General features: G+C 38.2%; 1 protein-coding gene across 1 annotated transcript; it reads left to right on the forward strand.

Annotated features, from left to right (window-relative positions):
- The first annotated feature begins 6,544 nt into the window (after positions 1 to 6,544).
- On the forward strand, positions 6,545 to 11,293 carry LOC132254565 (small ribosomal subunit protein uS11c-like). The gene is made up of 3 exons (XM_059740449.1): positions 6,545 to 6,907; positions 10,931 to 10,985; positions 11,076 to 11,293. Exons 1-3 carry the CDS (start codon positions 6,545 to 6,547, stop codon positions 11,291 to 11,293), a joined length of 636 nt encoding a protein of 211 aa, XP_059596432.1.
- The last annotated feature ends 2,469 nt before the right edge of the window (positions 11,294 to 13,762 follow it).

Consider the following 13,762-nt stretch of genomic DNA (forward strand, 5'->3'; position numbering starts at 1 on the left):
CTAATGATTCATTGAGTGGGATGGCGGAACAAACCAGGTATCAATTCATTTGTTCTGAAAGATCGTGGGCTAACCTTACAATTGAAATAGATATTGAAAGAGTAAATGTTCGCCCGCGAAAGCTTTATTTTACCGAATTGCTCTATTTTTTGAGCGATCCGATATGATAAAGACAAAACAAAATAAAGATTCGTTATAGCCTTATATATTATTATATTTTAAATAAATTATAAATATTATAAATAAATTATAAATAAAAAATTACATTATCTGTAAATATATGTTTAGCTATATATCCAAAAGCTATATATAAACAAGATATAAAAATTTCTAATAGAAATAGATTAGATGAAAATTAGATGAAATATCAAAGAATCCCACGATTCAGTGTATTATTCAAAAAAATGGAATTTTATCTTAACTCAATTTTTTTGAATCATTTCATTCGCGAGGAGATGGATGAGAAGAAACTCTCATGTCCGGTTCTGGAGTAGAGATGGAATTTTAAAAAGACCCATCCACTATAACCCCAAAAGAACTAGATTCCGTAAACAACATAGAGGAAGAATGAAGGGAATATCTTATCGAGGTAATCGTATTTGTTTCGGTAGATACGCTCTTCAAGCACTTGAACCTGCTTGGATCACATCTAGACAAATAGAAGCGGGGCGACGAGCAATGACACGAAACGTACGCCGTGGTGGAAAAATATGGGTACGTATATTTCCAGACAAACCAGTTACAGTAAGACCTACAGAAACACGTATGGGTTCGGGGAAAGGATCCCCCGAATATTAGGTAGCTGTCGTTAAACCAGGTAGAATACTTTATGAAATGGGCGGAGTAGCAGAAAATATAGCTAGAAAAGCTATTTCAATAGCGGCATCCAAAATGCCTATACGAACTCAATTCATTATTTCGGGATAGGAATAAAAGAAAAAGAGGTCTTTGGGATGAAAAAAAATTGCAGGTTTCTTTTTTTGATTTTGGACAAACAATATTTCTTTTTTTTTTCCTTCGTTCTTTGCATTGAAAAATCGAATAAAAAAATGATATGATTCAACCCCAGACCCATTTGAATGTAGCGGACAACAGCGGGGCCCGAGAATTGATGTGTATTCGAATCATAGGAACTAGTAATCGCCGATACGCTCATATTGGTGACGTTATTGTTGCTGTGATCAAAGAAGTAGTACCAAATATGCCTCTAGAAAGATCAGAAGTAATCAAAGCTGTAATTGTACGTACCTGTAAAGAACTCAAACGTGACAACGGTATGATAATACGATATGATGACAATGCTGCAGTTATTATTGATCAAGAAGGAAACCCAAAAGGAACTCGAATTTTTGGTGCGATCGTCCGGGAATTGAGACAGTTTCATTTTACTAAAATAGTTTCCTTAGCCCCTGAGGTATTATAAGATGATGCGACTCTTGGTAGCTTAGCTTTAAAGGCGTATCAACAAAATTTATACCTTAAATACTATTACTAAAGTAGCCAAGCTACTATAGCATAGTGGTTCTAGGATCGTTCACTGGGAAGGGTTTTCGCAAACACAAGTGATATTCAAATTAGGAAAATAGGTGATTTTCTTATGGATGTTAGCTTTAAAAGAAGATGTAAATGTTTTAGAAAGATTTAAACTAATATAAGCTAACATTAAAGACTAAAATAAAAGGGTGTAAAAACAAGTTTCTCAAAGATAGGATAGCTATGCTCTGACTCTTATGCAAATTGGAAATCTCAGGATAGGCTCCTCGCGTTGGGGTTGCAACTATGGTGATGCTTGCTTCCCGAACCGGTATGGATTTAGCAAATCAAGTTTTAATCCTTTAAAATGGCAAAACAGATGGTAGTGAATTTCATCAATGGTTATTCACCTTAGACTTCCTTTGAATGGCTCGTAAGAGATAACTAATGGTCTAAAGCCAAAAGCTTACCAAATATTGGCAACTCAAAGTCATTCCAGGTGATAAACTCACCTTTCAATGGCCATTGAAATTGGTTCTAACGGATTAATGCAAAACTTGGAATTGAAAACCTCACCTTCCAATAGCTCGTAGGAGATAACTAATGGATAGAAATCCAAAAGCTTATCAAGTATTGACCGTTGGAAGTTGTCCAAAGGAAATAAAAACCAAACTTTGCATTAATGAACCGTTAATGAAAAACGACTACCTTACCTTCCAAGTGCTGAACTATTTAGCTCATCCTCACTCACACACCCACTTCATGCTGAATCCCCCCTGGATCCCAAACAAAATTGGCATCCCTCACTTGAGACTTGCTTTGTATGATCTTGCCATACAAAGCTTGGGGGAAAGGTGGAGGGATGTGATTCTTCATCATTTCTTTCTTGATGACTGTCCTTTGTGGTGCTCCTTGTACATTAACATCATAGCCATCTTCCTCTGTACTTTTCCCATTTTTCTTTCCTTTGATTTCCTCCCTCTTTTCTTTCTCTGTTTCACTTTCTTCCTTGTGCTCTAGCTTGCATGTGGGCAGATCAACCTCTTTATCTCCCTTCTTAGCCTCCATTTCATGGATACCCTTTTGATTTTGATGAGGTTGAGAAGGAGAGTTTTCTTTCTCTTGCATTGTGTTGAGGTTGGCAAACCTCGAGATTGAATCTTGGAGATTATCTATCTTTTGAGATAGATCATTTTGCACTTCATCCATCCTCTTAATTTGAGAACTCTCAACATTCTCAATCTTTTGGTGCAATTGGGAGTTGATTTCCTTTTGTTCACCCACAAAGTCACCCATGACTTTACTTAGGTTCACAATGGCTTGCTCCACTGAAGAGGTTTGTTGAGGTGCTTGGGTTTGGGCTTGGGGTTGGTATGGAGGTGGCCTTGGTTTCCAAGAAAAATTTGGATGGTTTCTCCAGCTTGAATTATAGGTGTTGCAATCACCAAACATGTCTCTCGCCACTGGAATGATAGGACACTCCTCCACCAAGTGCTCAAAAGACTGACAAATGGCACAAAGCATAGCTTGCAATGGTGTCTGAGAGATGGCTTGCACTTCTTGCATCTGGTTCATTTCTAGCTCTTCCAATCTCCTTTCCATAGCTGCAATCTTTGCCTTCATGTCCATGTCGTCACTCAAAATATATATCTCACCTTAGCTTTAGGTTGAGATGTCATTCTTCCCATATTTCTAGCATTTGGTTCACCCCATTCTCTTGAAAATTCAGCCACATAACTGAAGTTCATGGCTTCCTCTACTATCTCATATTCAATATGGCATGCACAACTAGCAATTTGTGAATTAAAAACAGAGAAAACAAAAGAAAATAAAATTCTAAGGAAAAAAAATTATTAAGATTAACTAAAAACTAAATAAAAGATATACTAACACATGAACAAAGAAAAATAAAATAAAATAAAAAGTTAGTAAAAGGAAAATGAGATAGAATTCACCTCACTCATGAGAAGTCTCACAAGTTACCTCCGGCTGATGTATTCACAGTGAAGTAGCACCTTCCCCGACAACGGCGCCATTTGATGCTACTCTTGGTAGCTTAGCTTTAAAGGCGTATCAACAAAATTTATACCTTAAATACTATTACTAAAGTAGCCAAGCTACTATAGCATAGTGGTTCTAGGATCGTTCACTGGGAAGGGTTTTCGCAAACACAAGTGATATTCAAATTAGGAAAATAGGTGATTTTCTTATGGATGTTAGCTTTAAAAGAAGATGTAAATGTTTTAGAAAGATTTAAACTAATATAAGCTAACATTAAAGACTAAAATAAAAGGGTGTAAAAACAAGTTTCTCAAAGATAGGATAGCTATGCTCTGACTCTTATGCAAATTGGAAATCTCAGGATAGGCTCCTCGCGTTGGGGTTGCAACTATGGTGATGCTTGCTTCCCGAACCGGTATGGATTTAGCAAATCAAGTTTTAATCCTTTAAAATGGCAAAACAGATGGTAGTGAATTTCATCAATGGTTATTCACCTTAGACTTCCTTTGAATGGCTCGTAAGAGATAACTAATGGTCTAAAGCCAAAAGCTTACCAAATATTGGCAACTCAAAGTCATTCCAGGTGATAAACTCACCTTTCAATGGCCATTGAAATTGGTTCTAACGGATTAATGCAAAACTTGGAATTGAAAACCTCACCTTCCAATAGCTCGTAGGAGATAACTAATGGATAGAAATCCAAAAGCTTATCAAGTATTGGCCGTTGGAAGTTGTCCAAAGGAAATAAAAACCAAACTTTGCATTAATGAACCGTTAATGAAAAACGACTACCTTACCTTCCAAGTGCGAGAAATTTCCATGGGATTGTATCCAAGCCATCACATAACATCCATACTTTGAGAAACTAAAAGTTTTAGCCAATCATCCTCTGAGGAAAAGCCCTTAGAGGCTGTTTGGCTACTAAGAAAATAGAAATGGGGAAGAACAAGAGAAGAGAGAAAAACAAAGCTTTATATATTCCTAAGATAAAGCTTTATGTCGGCTGAATACAAGGTTACAAAAGGAATTTACATGAGAAAATATCAAGCTAAAAATATTTGGGAAGTCGGTGGTGCGTGCGTGGAGAAACAGAGGATTCAAAGGAATTTCGCAATGTAAAAGGCACATTGCGAAATTTTCGCAAGGTGAATTACTCATGATGCGAAGTGCCATATTTTCGCATCATGATTTAATTCACCTTGCGAAATTTTCACAATGTGAAATTCACATTGCGAAATGGCAAAATTTCGCACCATGAAGAAAATCTCCTTGCGAAATTTTCGCAATGTGAAATTCACCTTGCGAAATTGGTCATTTGGCATGATGCAGTTGCCTTCCGAAGGCCATATCTTCCTCATTTCAGCTCCAAATCATACACGGTTTGAAGCGTTGGATTCTTGACTTCCTAAGCTTTCAAATGGTATATAGCATGTAGAAAATGAACTTCGGGAAGTGCTCCAAAAGTGTGAAAGAAGACTGCAGCTATTTTCTTCACTCTGTTTTCCTCTTCTCCATTGCTTGTGCTCGTGTTTCCACTTGAAATTCAAGCCTGTAATCATCCAAAATCCTTGATTAACTCACCCAAATAGCTCCTCCATCAATTGGCATGCTTGAATTGGTTCATAAGCTGATAAAAACATGTAAACTTGCCACAAAAATGGTTAAAACCAATTACTAAGGACCTTAATGAATTAATTGGGTTAAATGAATATGATTACTACTCAAAGGTGCTTAAAACCATTATTATTAGGTCTACAAAATAGCACTTTTTGGTAGTAATCATAAGACGAGGCCATGATATAGTTATAGTAAGCGAATGAAATAGATTTATTAGTAGATTGTGTTTCACGCATATACCTTTAATTTAATAGTAAATAGAATTCATAAATAAAAAAATAAAAAAGAGCATGTTGATTATATCAAAATTAGCAGGCACCAATAATTTGAGTTCATCATGGGCAGGGACACTATTGCTGACATAATAACCTCTATATGAAATGTCGACATGGATAGAAAAGTAACGGTTCGAATAGCATCTACTAATATCACCGAAAACATTGTTAAAATACTTTTACGGGAAGGTTTTATCGAAAACGTGAGGAAACATCAGGAAAGCAACAAATATTTTTGGGTTTTAACCCTACGACATAGAAGGAATAGGAAAGGAACATATAGAACTATTTAAAATTTAAAACGGATCAGTCGACCTGGTCTACGAATCTATTCTAACTATCAACGAATTCCTAGAATTTTAGGTGGTATGGGGATTGTAATTCTTTCTACTTCTAGAGGTATAATGACAGACCGAGAGGCTCGCCTAGAAAGAATTGGTGGAGAAATTTTGTGTTATATATGGTAATCCTTCTGATATTCGAATTGGATCCGGAACTTCCTATTTGTGAAAAAAAAAAAAAGAAAGGGCGGGTTGTCTAATATCACTACTCCTCCATTAATTAATACTTTAAGGGGGTTTTACCTGGAATGAAAGAACAAAAATGGATTCATGAAGGTTTAATTACTGAATCACTTCCCAACGGTATGTTCCGGGTGCGTTTAGATAATGAAAATATGATTCTAGGTTATGTTTCAGGAAGGATCCGACGTAGTTTTATACGGATACTACCAGGAGATAGAGTCAAAATTGAAGTAAGTCGTTATGATTCAACCAAAGGGCGTATAATTTATAGAATCTGAAACAAGGATTCGAATAATTAGGGAGTTTTTTCAACTTCAACATTCCTTTTTTCATGGAGATACAATTCGAAGTTCAAAATTTGAAGAAACTTATTTTCTTCCAAGAAGTAGATTCTTAATTAAGTTAAGGTAAGGAATAAAAAATATGAAAATAAGGGCTTATGTTCGTAAAATTTGCGAAAAATGTCGACTGATCCGTAGATGGGGACGAATTATAGTAATTTGTCCCAACCCGAGACATAAACAAAGACAAGGATAATTTTTCTAAAAGAGATTCTCTAAAGAACCCGATGTACAAATAAAAAAAAAAATCATGTTTTGACATGAAATGGATATATCCATATATCTCTTACTCATATTTATGAGATGATAAAATATGGCAAAACCTATACCAAGAATTGGTTCACGTAGGAATGGACGTATTGGTTCACATAAGAGTGCGCGTAGAGTACCAAAGGGAGTTATTCATGTTCAAGCAAGTTTTAACAATACCATTGTGACTGTTACAGATGTACGAGGTCGGGTGGTTTCTTGGTCCTCGGCCGGTACTTGTGGATTCAGGGGTACAAGAAGAGGGACGCCATTTGCTGCTCAAACCGCAGCAGGAAATGCTATTCGTACAGTAGTGGATCAAGGTATGCAACGAGCAGAAGTCATGATAAAGGGTCCTGGTCTCGGAAGAGATGCAGCATTACGAGCTATTCTTAGAAGTGGTATACTATTAAGTTTCGTACGGGATGTAACTCCTATGCCACATAACGGCTGTAGACCTCCTAAAAAAAGACGTGTATAGGAATAAACTGTGTAGAAATAAACATTGAAGAGATTTCAAGAGAAATAAATGATTCAATGATCTGATCAAGTAATATTACTATGGTTCGAGAGAAAGTAACAGTATCTACTCGGACACTGCAGTGGAAGTGTGTTGAATCAAGAGTAGACAATAAGCGTCTTTGTTATGGACGCTTTATTCTGTCTCCACTTATTAAAGGTCAAGCCGACACAATAGGCATTGCGATGCGAAGAGCTTTGCTTGGAGAAATAGAAGGAACATGTATCACACGTGCAAAATCTGAGAAAATACCCCATGAATATTCTACCATAGTAGGTATTCAAGAATCAGTACATGAAATTTTAATGAATTTGAAAGAAATTGTATTGAGAAGTAATCTGTATGGAACTCGCGGCGCGTTTATTTGTGCCAGGGGTCCTGGATATGTAACTGCTCAAGACATCATTTCACCGCCTTCTGTGGAAATCGTTGATAATACACAACATATAGCTAGACTGATGGAACCGATTGATTTGTGTATTGGATTACAAATCGAGAGGAATCGCGGATATAGTATAAAAAAAAAGGCCAAATAACTTTCAAGACGGAAGTTATCCTATAGATGCTGTATTCATGCCTGTTCGAAATGCGAATCATAGTATTCATTCTTATGGGAATGGGAGTGAAAGACAAGAGATACTTTTTCTCGAAATATGGACAAATGGGAGTTTAACTCCTAAAGAAGCACTTCATGAAGCCTCCCGTAATTTGATTGATTTATTTATTCCTTTTCTACATGCGGAAGAAGAAACTTTACATTTAGAGTACAATCAACACAAGGGCACTTTACCCCCTCTTACTTTTCATGATAGATTGGCTAAACTAAGGAAAAACAAAAAAGAAATAGAATTGAAATATATTTTTATTGACCAATTAGAATTGCCTCCCAGGATCTATAATTGCCTCAAAAGGTCCAATATACATACATTATTAGACCTTTTGAATAAGAGTCAAAAGGATCTTATTCAAATTGAAGATTTTCGCATAGAAGATGTAAAACAGTTATTGGGCATTCTAGAAAAACATTTCACAATTGATTAACCGAAGAATAATAAATAGATTGAATTTTTTTCATATTTATTTTTTTTTTAGAAAAAAAAACTGGGTTTTGAATCTTTAACCAAATCCATATATTCGGAATAGATTCAGAATTTAATTGAATAGATGTATCTAGGGAGAATTCACTTTGAAGCGACTATTCCCTAGATACACATGCGGGATATTTTATTTCACAATTGAATCAATTTCCATTTTAAAAAGACCTAAAGTTAGGGATTTATCAATAGGTAATGTTGCTCCAATACCCAACCAAAGGGCCACTACGGTACCAATCAAAAAAACGGTTGTCGCTACTGGACGACGAAATGGATTTTGGAATTTATTAACATTTTCCAGAAAAGGGATTGATTGTTGAAAGAATCCTGATTTTTCCGGTCCGCCTTTCCTTTTCTCAAATACGTGGAAGATACCCGCACAGCTTTAGAATAGAAGGCACTAAACAAAATAGCTGGTTCTGGCTTTTTACTTGCTTACCAAAAGAGACTCTAACTGAAAGGAAAACTCAAAATAGAGGGAAGAGCACTAACTGGAACTCCTGAGGATTGACTGTTAGCTCATTTTTCTCATTTTGCTCGATAGGTTCCTCAGAAAGAATTACTGAGACTTTTGGTTTGATACTAGCTTGACTAGCTGTTACTCTAATGCTGGCTGGAAAAGGAACGAAGTCAACTCTATTGTAAATAGGAGGAAGAGTTACCGGAGAGCTTTCACAACCTAGCCCTAGCTCTTGTTTTACCCTGATTGATTGAATTGAAAGAGACTCCCTGGTCCAGGAGACAAAGCGCATCTTCTTCTATAGATAGAGGCGTTGGATAGGGAGAGGTAACTCTTTCATCATCTTTTAAATAAAGAAGTCAAAACTTTCTTTTCTATTGGAGGAAAGACTCCAACTTAAAAAAGGGCTTATACGGCATACCCATAGGACTCCTTCTTTTGTTATGGATGGGCTTAACCTTCACACCCAAGCTTTCAAACTCCCCAGCTCTAGCCCATTATCCTGTAACCTTGCCTTAAGTTAAGGAACATCAAAGGGGACTGACCTTTCGACAAGAGATTCGATTTTTTTACCTTAAAAAAAAGAGAAAACCTACTGGCTCTGACTAGAATGAAGCTCCAACTCAAATAGAAGGTATAGGTTTATAGAGCAATTACTTCCAAGTAAGAAAGGCCCGCCTATGGGACCTCTTTTATTCGCTCGCCTGGCCTATAATAAAACTCAAAGCACCATCGAAGGCAACGGTAATTCAAACTCCAGAGGAGGCAGAAGGTGTAACTGTAACTGTAAAATTCCTTGGTCCCAGAACCAAACCAGCTTATGCCTTACACAAGGGATGAAATTGAGTATGGTGGGGAGAGTCAAAATGGACTTAACAATTATATATAAGGAACAATTATATATAAGGAAAGGAAACTGCCACTTGGGCAGAAAAAAAACTATATGCCCTTAGGATGCCACTCTCCTTCCATTCCAACTAGTAGGCCTTTCTCGAAATGCATATGAAAAAGCATTACAGGAAGAAGGCGTGGTAGATAGCTTTTGTAACGCTTCAAAACATGAGCTCACAACATGAGAAAGAGGGGACGAAATTCCATAGTGAGGTCCCATTATCACAAGAGGAATTATTTAGTGCCATAAGCATATAAAAGAATCTCGTCTTTCATTGCTTAAGAATATTGATAGAATCAAAATAAGAATGAAGATGTATATAATGCTGGAGAAAGCAACCTTTTAGTATAGTAGTATTCCATATATAAGTGAAATACCAGAGCGATTATTCTCCTTTAAAAAGAATCTTATCCCAATCAAACCACTTTTTTTTTTACCTTATCGGATACTCATTAAGAAGGAGAGTACTTCCGGTTCAAGGCTTTGACTTCATACTCGCTTACACCCACACCCTTAGACGCCTAAAAAAGCACTTAAGACTGCTTAGAAGGAATTAGCACTCGGTATAGAGGAAAGGGATAAAAATATACTTCTTACCTTTCAACTCCTGGCACTAGGGGGAACTACAGGTAGTGGTATGAAGATTAAGACTAGTTAGTATACTGGTACACTCCGATTGATCCCTGGATTCCTGCAATGAGAATGATTATAATGATTATGTGACCAAGTTTTTAGGCTGATATCAGGATTTGCTTTACTATAATCTAAGATACACTGGAAGATAGAAAGCAGTTTGCCCATTCATTGGAATGGCTTACCCCTTACCTTAATAACTATCAGGGAAAAGAAAAAGAACTCACTCTTAACTTACTTATCTTTTTTCACTTTTTAACACTATTCGCTACTCAATTTGAATAGCACAAGAATTTAAATCGCTGGTCTGTAACCTATTCTCTTCTAAGGAAATTATTACCTAATATGAAAAATTGGTTCAACTAGAAAACCCAACCCCCCAATATATAAAGAAAGACTTAGCACTCGCAGAAATGATTGAAATTGAAGGGAAGCACGAAGGTATAATGAATATCCGCCTTTATATATTGGGGGGTTGGCCTATTAGGTAAGAGAATGAGTCTTCAACCTGGAGACCCTGCTATAGGTGTACCAGGGAGTACGCTTCTCCTTACACGGCAAGTGCGAATCCACGTTATTGGGAGCCTTTTTTTTTTTTTAACTACTATATCTTTATTTTGACCTCCTTTAGCCCACTAATCCTTAGAACAAACTAACTAAGACCGTATAGGCCCCACAGGATGGGATATATTCTGTGTAGATTCCTTCCGACCGAGTCCCAGTAGCAGAGTCTTTGAGGCACGAATCTAACGGCAAGGGAATCAGCGGCTGATCGCGATTCATCAGTCGCAATTCTCCCAGCAGCTATCCATTTTAGTTCGACAGTCAATGACTGAGCTGTGATTGCATAGGTGGTAGAGCAAGCTGGAGCGGAGGCAGTAGAGACGAAGGTGAGAGCAGAGGGGGGTAAGAGTAGGGCGCCTAGTTACAGTTCGCCCGAAGCATCGCTAAAGGCATAGGCAGTCAGAAAGAAAAATTGTGGTCAATCTTTTTCAGGCTATCGAATCAGCAAGGGCGTAGCGAATAGTCAAGGCTACCCGATAAAGGATGGCTGGCATTCATCAGTAGGTGGATCCGCCGTAGGGGTTGGTTCAGCCACTCGACGACCGGCACTTGCCATTGAAAAACCAATAAAAGTACTTTATGCAGCAGGGTACCACGATCGAACGCCACCGGAACACCCCGATATGAGAAAGCCATTTCGAGTGCGGTAGATCAACAACCCGAATTACTACACGAAATTTGTGAAATTGCAAAGGGCAAGTGAACCCGACAAAACATAATGCTTTGTGAAAGGTTCTTGATCCATTTTACAAGCCAAGGTGATATCAGTGCAAGGGCAATTATATTAGTACGGGTTGCCATATATGTCTGAATGGATTGGAACGAAGAGATGAAGGAAAGAAAGGACCAATGAAGGCAAATACCCTATCCCATGGGGCTAACCTCCGACCATCAAAGAAGGGATTGGACTCAGGTGGGCAAGGCAGGAACTTCCGGATTTACTTATTTAGGAGTTTTTCCCAGCTCAAGGCACCGATCTGACTTATTTAGAAAGCTAGAACGGAGAGGGAACACCCGGTTTGCTGGTACAGAATCCGTTGCTATTGGACTTGGCAAGTAAGCCCAGAAGGAAGAAGTCGTAGCTGCTACCTTACCTTCTTCTTCTTAGTTTGCTTGAAAGGAAAGCCAGTAACTCGAGAGTCAAAAGAAATAGAATGTAGTATGACAGAACCTGTAGCTTTGAGCTTGAACGTCTTTCAGCTCTTACAACCCAGCTGCTATTGAATCAGCGTAAGGAGATGCCGATGAGGGTACAATAGAGAAAAGAATGAGCTTTGGTTCAGAGCTTGAATTACTTCCTTCACTTCAAATGAAAAGGAAGGCTTGACTTTTCAATAGGCTTTTAACAGGATCAGACGCTCTTGCTGGACTAGCAATTGAATCCGTAACCTTTGCTATTTCACTCCGGCTATTAAATCAAGTGGTATAGAAGAAGCCGCACATTCATCCGGTGTGCTAGAATCAATGGCAGAGAATGCGCTGTGAGGAAGAAAAGGCCTCTTTGGCAACTATTGAATACGGTCTTTGAGAATCTACTGCTATTTATTGAAGGAATTACCGGGACGAAGCCAATCACACATTTCTACTTTCGACCAGGTAAAGATATCCACATCTGAGGAAGAGCAGGGATAATCGTAGACTAAGAAGAGAGGACGCAAACACATTCATTGAATTGGACAACTTTCTTAACAAGAAGCGGTTAACCGTACTCAGTTCCAGGCACGCTTTCCTGATTCGTGAACAGGGGATGAGAATGTCAAACCTTTTCTTGCAAACACCTCTTCTTCTATCCCAATAGTTGGACAAGCCAAGAAAGGGGGAAAGAAAAGTTCGTGGTAAAATAAAGGACAGTCGAACCTGAAAGGCCAAAAAGTGATTGACCTACTAGTAGGTATAACGAGGAGAAAAGGTATCCCATTTCTAGCAATGATAATAAGGCCTATCCCAGTAAGAGATAGATTCCCTAAAAAGGAGGAATAATGGCTTTTGAGAACTACTCTCTATAATAGGCTTGCTTCTCCTTATGGCTAAATGAAAATGTAGATTGGAAGCTCGTGAGTTCTACTCCAGGAAGTTTTTCTTTAGGATCTTCAGAAAGTGAGTAGTAAGCTACTGGCTGTAGACAGGGCTAAGTTTGAAGTTCTAAAAAGACCATTACTACTGTGTCTAACGGAGATAGCAGTTCTACGAATAAGGGTGTCTTCCAGTCCTCCCGTATTTTTGTAATAGAGGGGTGAAGTGAGGAAGGGATATAGTTTCAGGTCCAGGCGAGCTTACTTCAATGGCAGGCCAGTAGCTTCGTCCATTTACAGCCGAGCGAGCAAATAGGGTTCTTCAGGCGAGTTGCTTTCCATGTATTTCTAACCTATCTATCTTAATAGCTCTTTAGGATATAGCCCTTTTTTTATTGCTTGCCATATTTCCACCTGCACTTTGAGACCTGAGGAACAAAGTTAGCTATAGATGGATCGCTGCCCCCTCGTTATGAGAATGAATCCTTCCCGGGACAGGATTTCACTCCAAAGAGAAACTAAGGGGGCTCCTTTGCTTTATAACCATAGAGCGCAATAGACCTGGCACATCACAAGTCATCTAACTTAAAAAAGAAGGGCATGTGCCTCAGGTTTGCTTTCTTCAAATATTTCCCTCTTCACGGGTGGACGCCAGCTATAATGGTTGATTGAAATCCTCGCTCGCATGTAACCGTTATACAGTGCGGGTTTGATGCCTAGCGCTTTACTTTAACTATTTCTTTTTCCATGACGTTGATTACCCACTGCCCTCCTTCATGCCTCTTTGCATCTATTCTTACTATTTCCATTGTCCTATCTTGCTTCCTATTCTCCGGTCGGCGAATCGGCTGGTTGGACTGATTTTTCTTGGTTATTCGGGAAACGTAATGCTAACAGTTCAAACTCCCTCTTCTAGTAAGCGAAGCAAGAGGTTCCTTACCAACAGCTATGATGTGAGAGCTTTCGCTTCTCAGTTTCCCTCCCCCACGAAATGCGGCTACTGTTTTCCCAAAGTCCTTTGTTGTAGAGGCGGAATCTCTTCAATCGTTTACGCCAGAAAGACTCTTTCTATTTTGCGTATATAAGGGAGACCGGTCTTTATCGTCT

The sequence above is a fragment of the Vitis vinifera genome, chromosome 10 (genome assembly GCF_030704535.1).
Source record: "Vitis vinifera cultivar Pinot Noir 40024 chromosome 10, ASM3070453v1".
In the NCBI taxonomy this organism is placed as follows: domain Eukaryota; kingdom Viridiplantae; phylum Streptophyta; class Magnoliopsida; order Vitales; family Vitaceae; genus Vitis; species Vitis vinifera.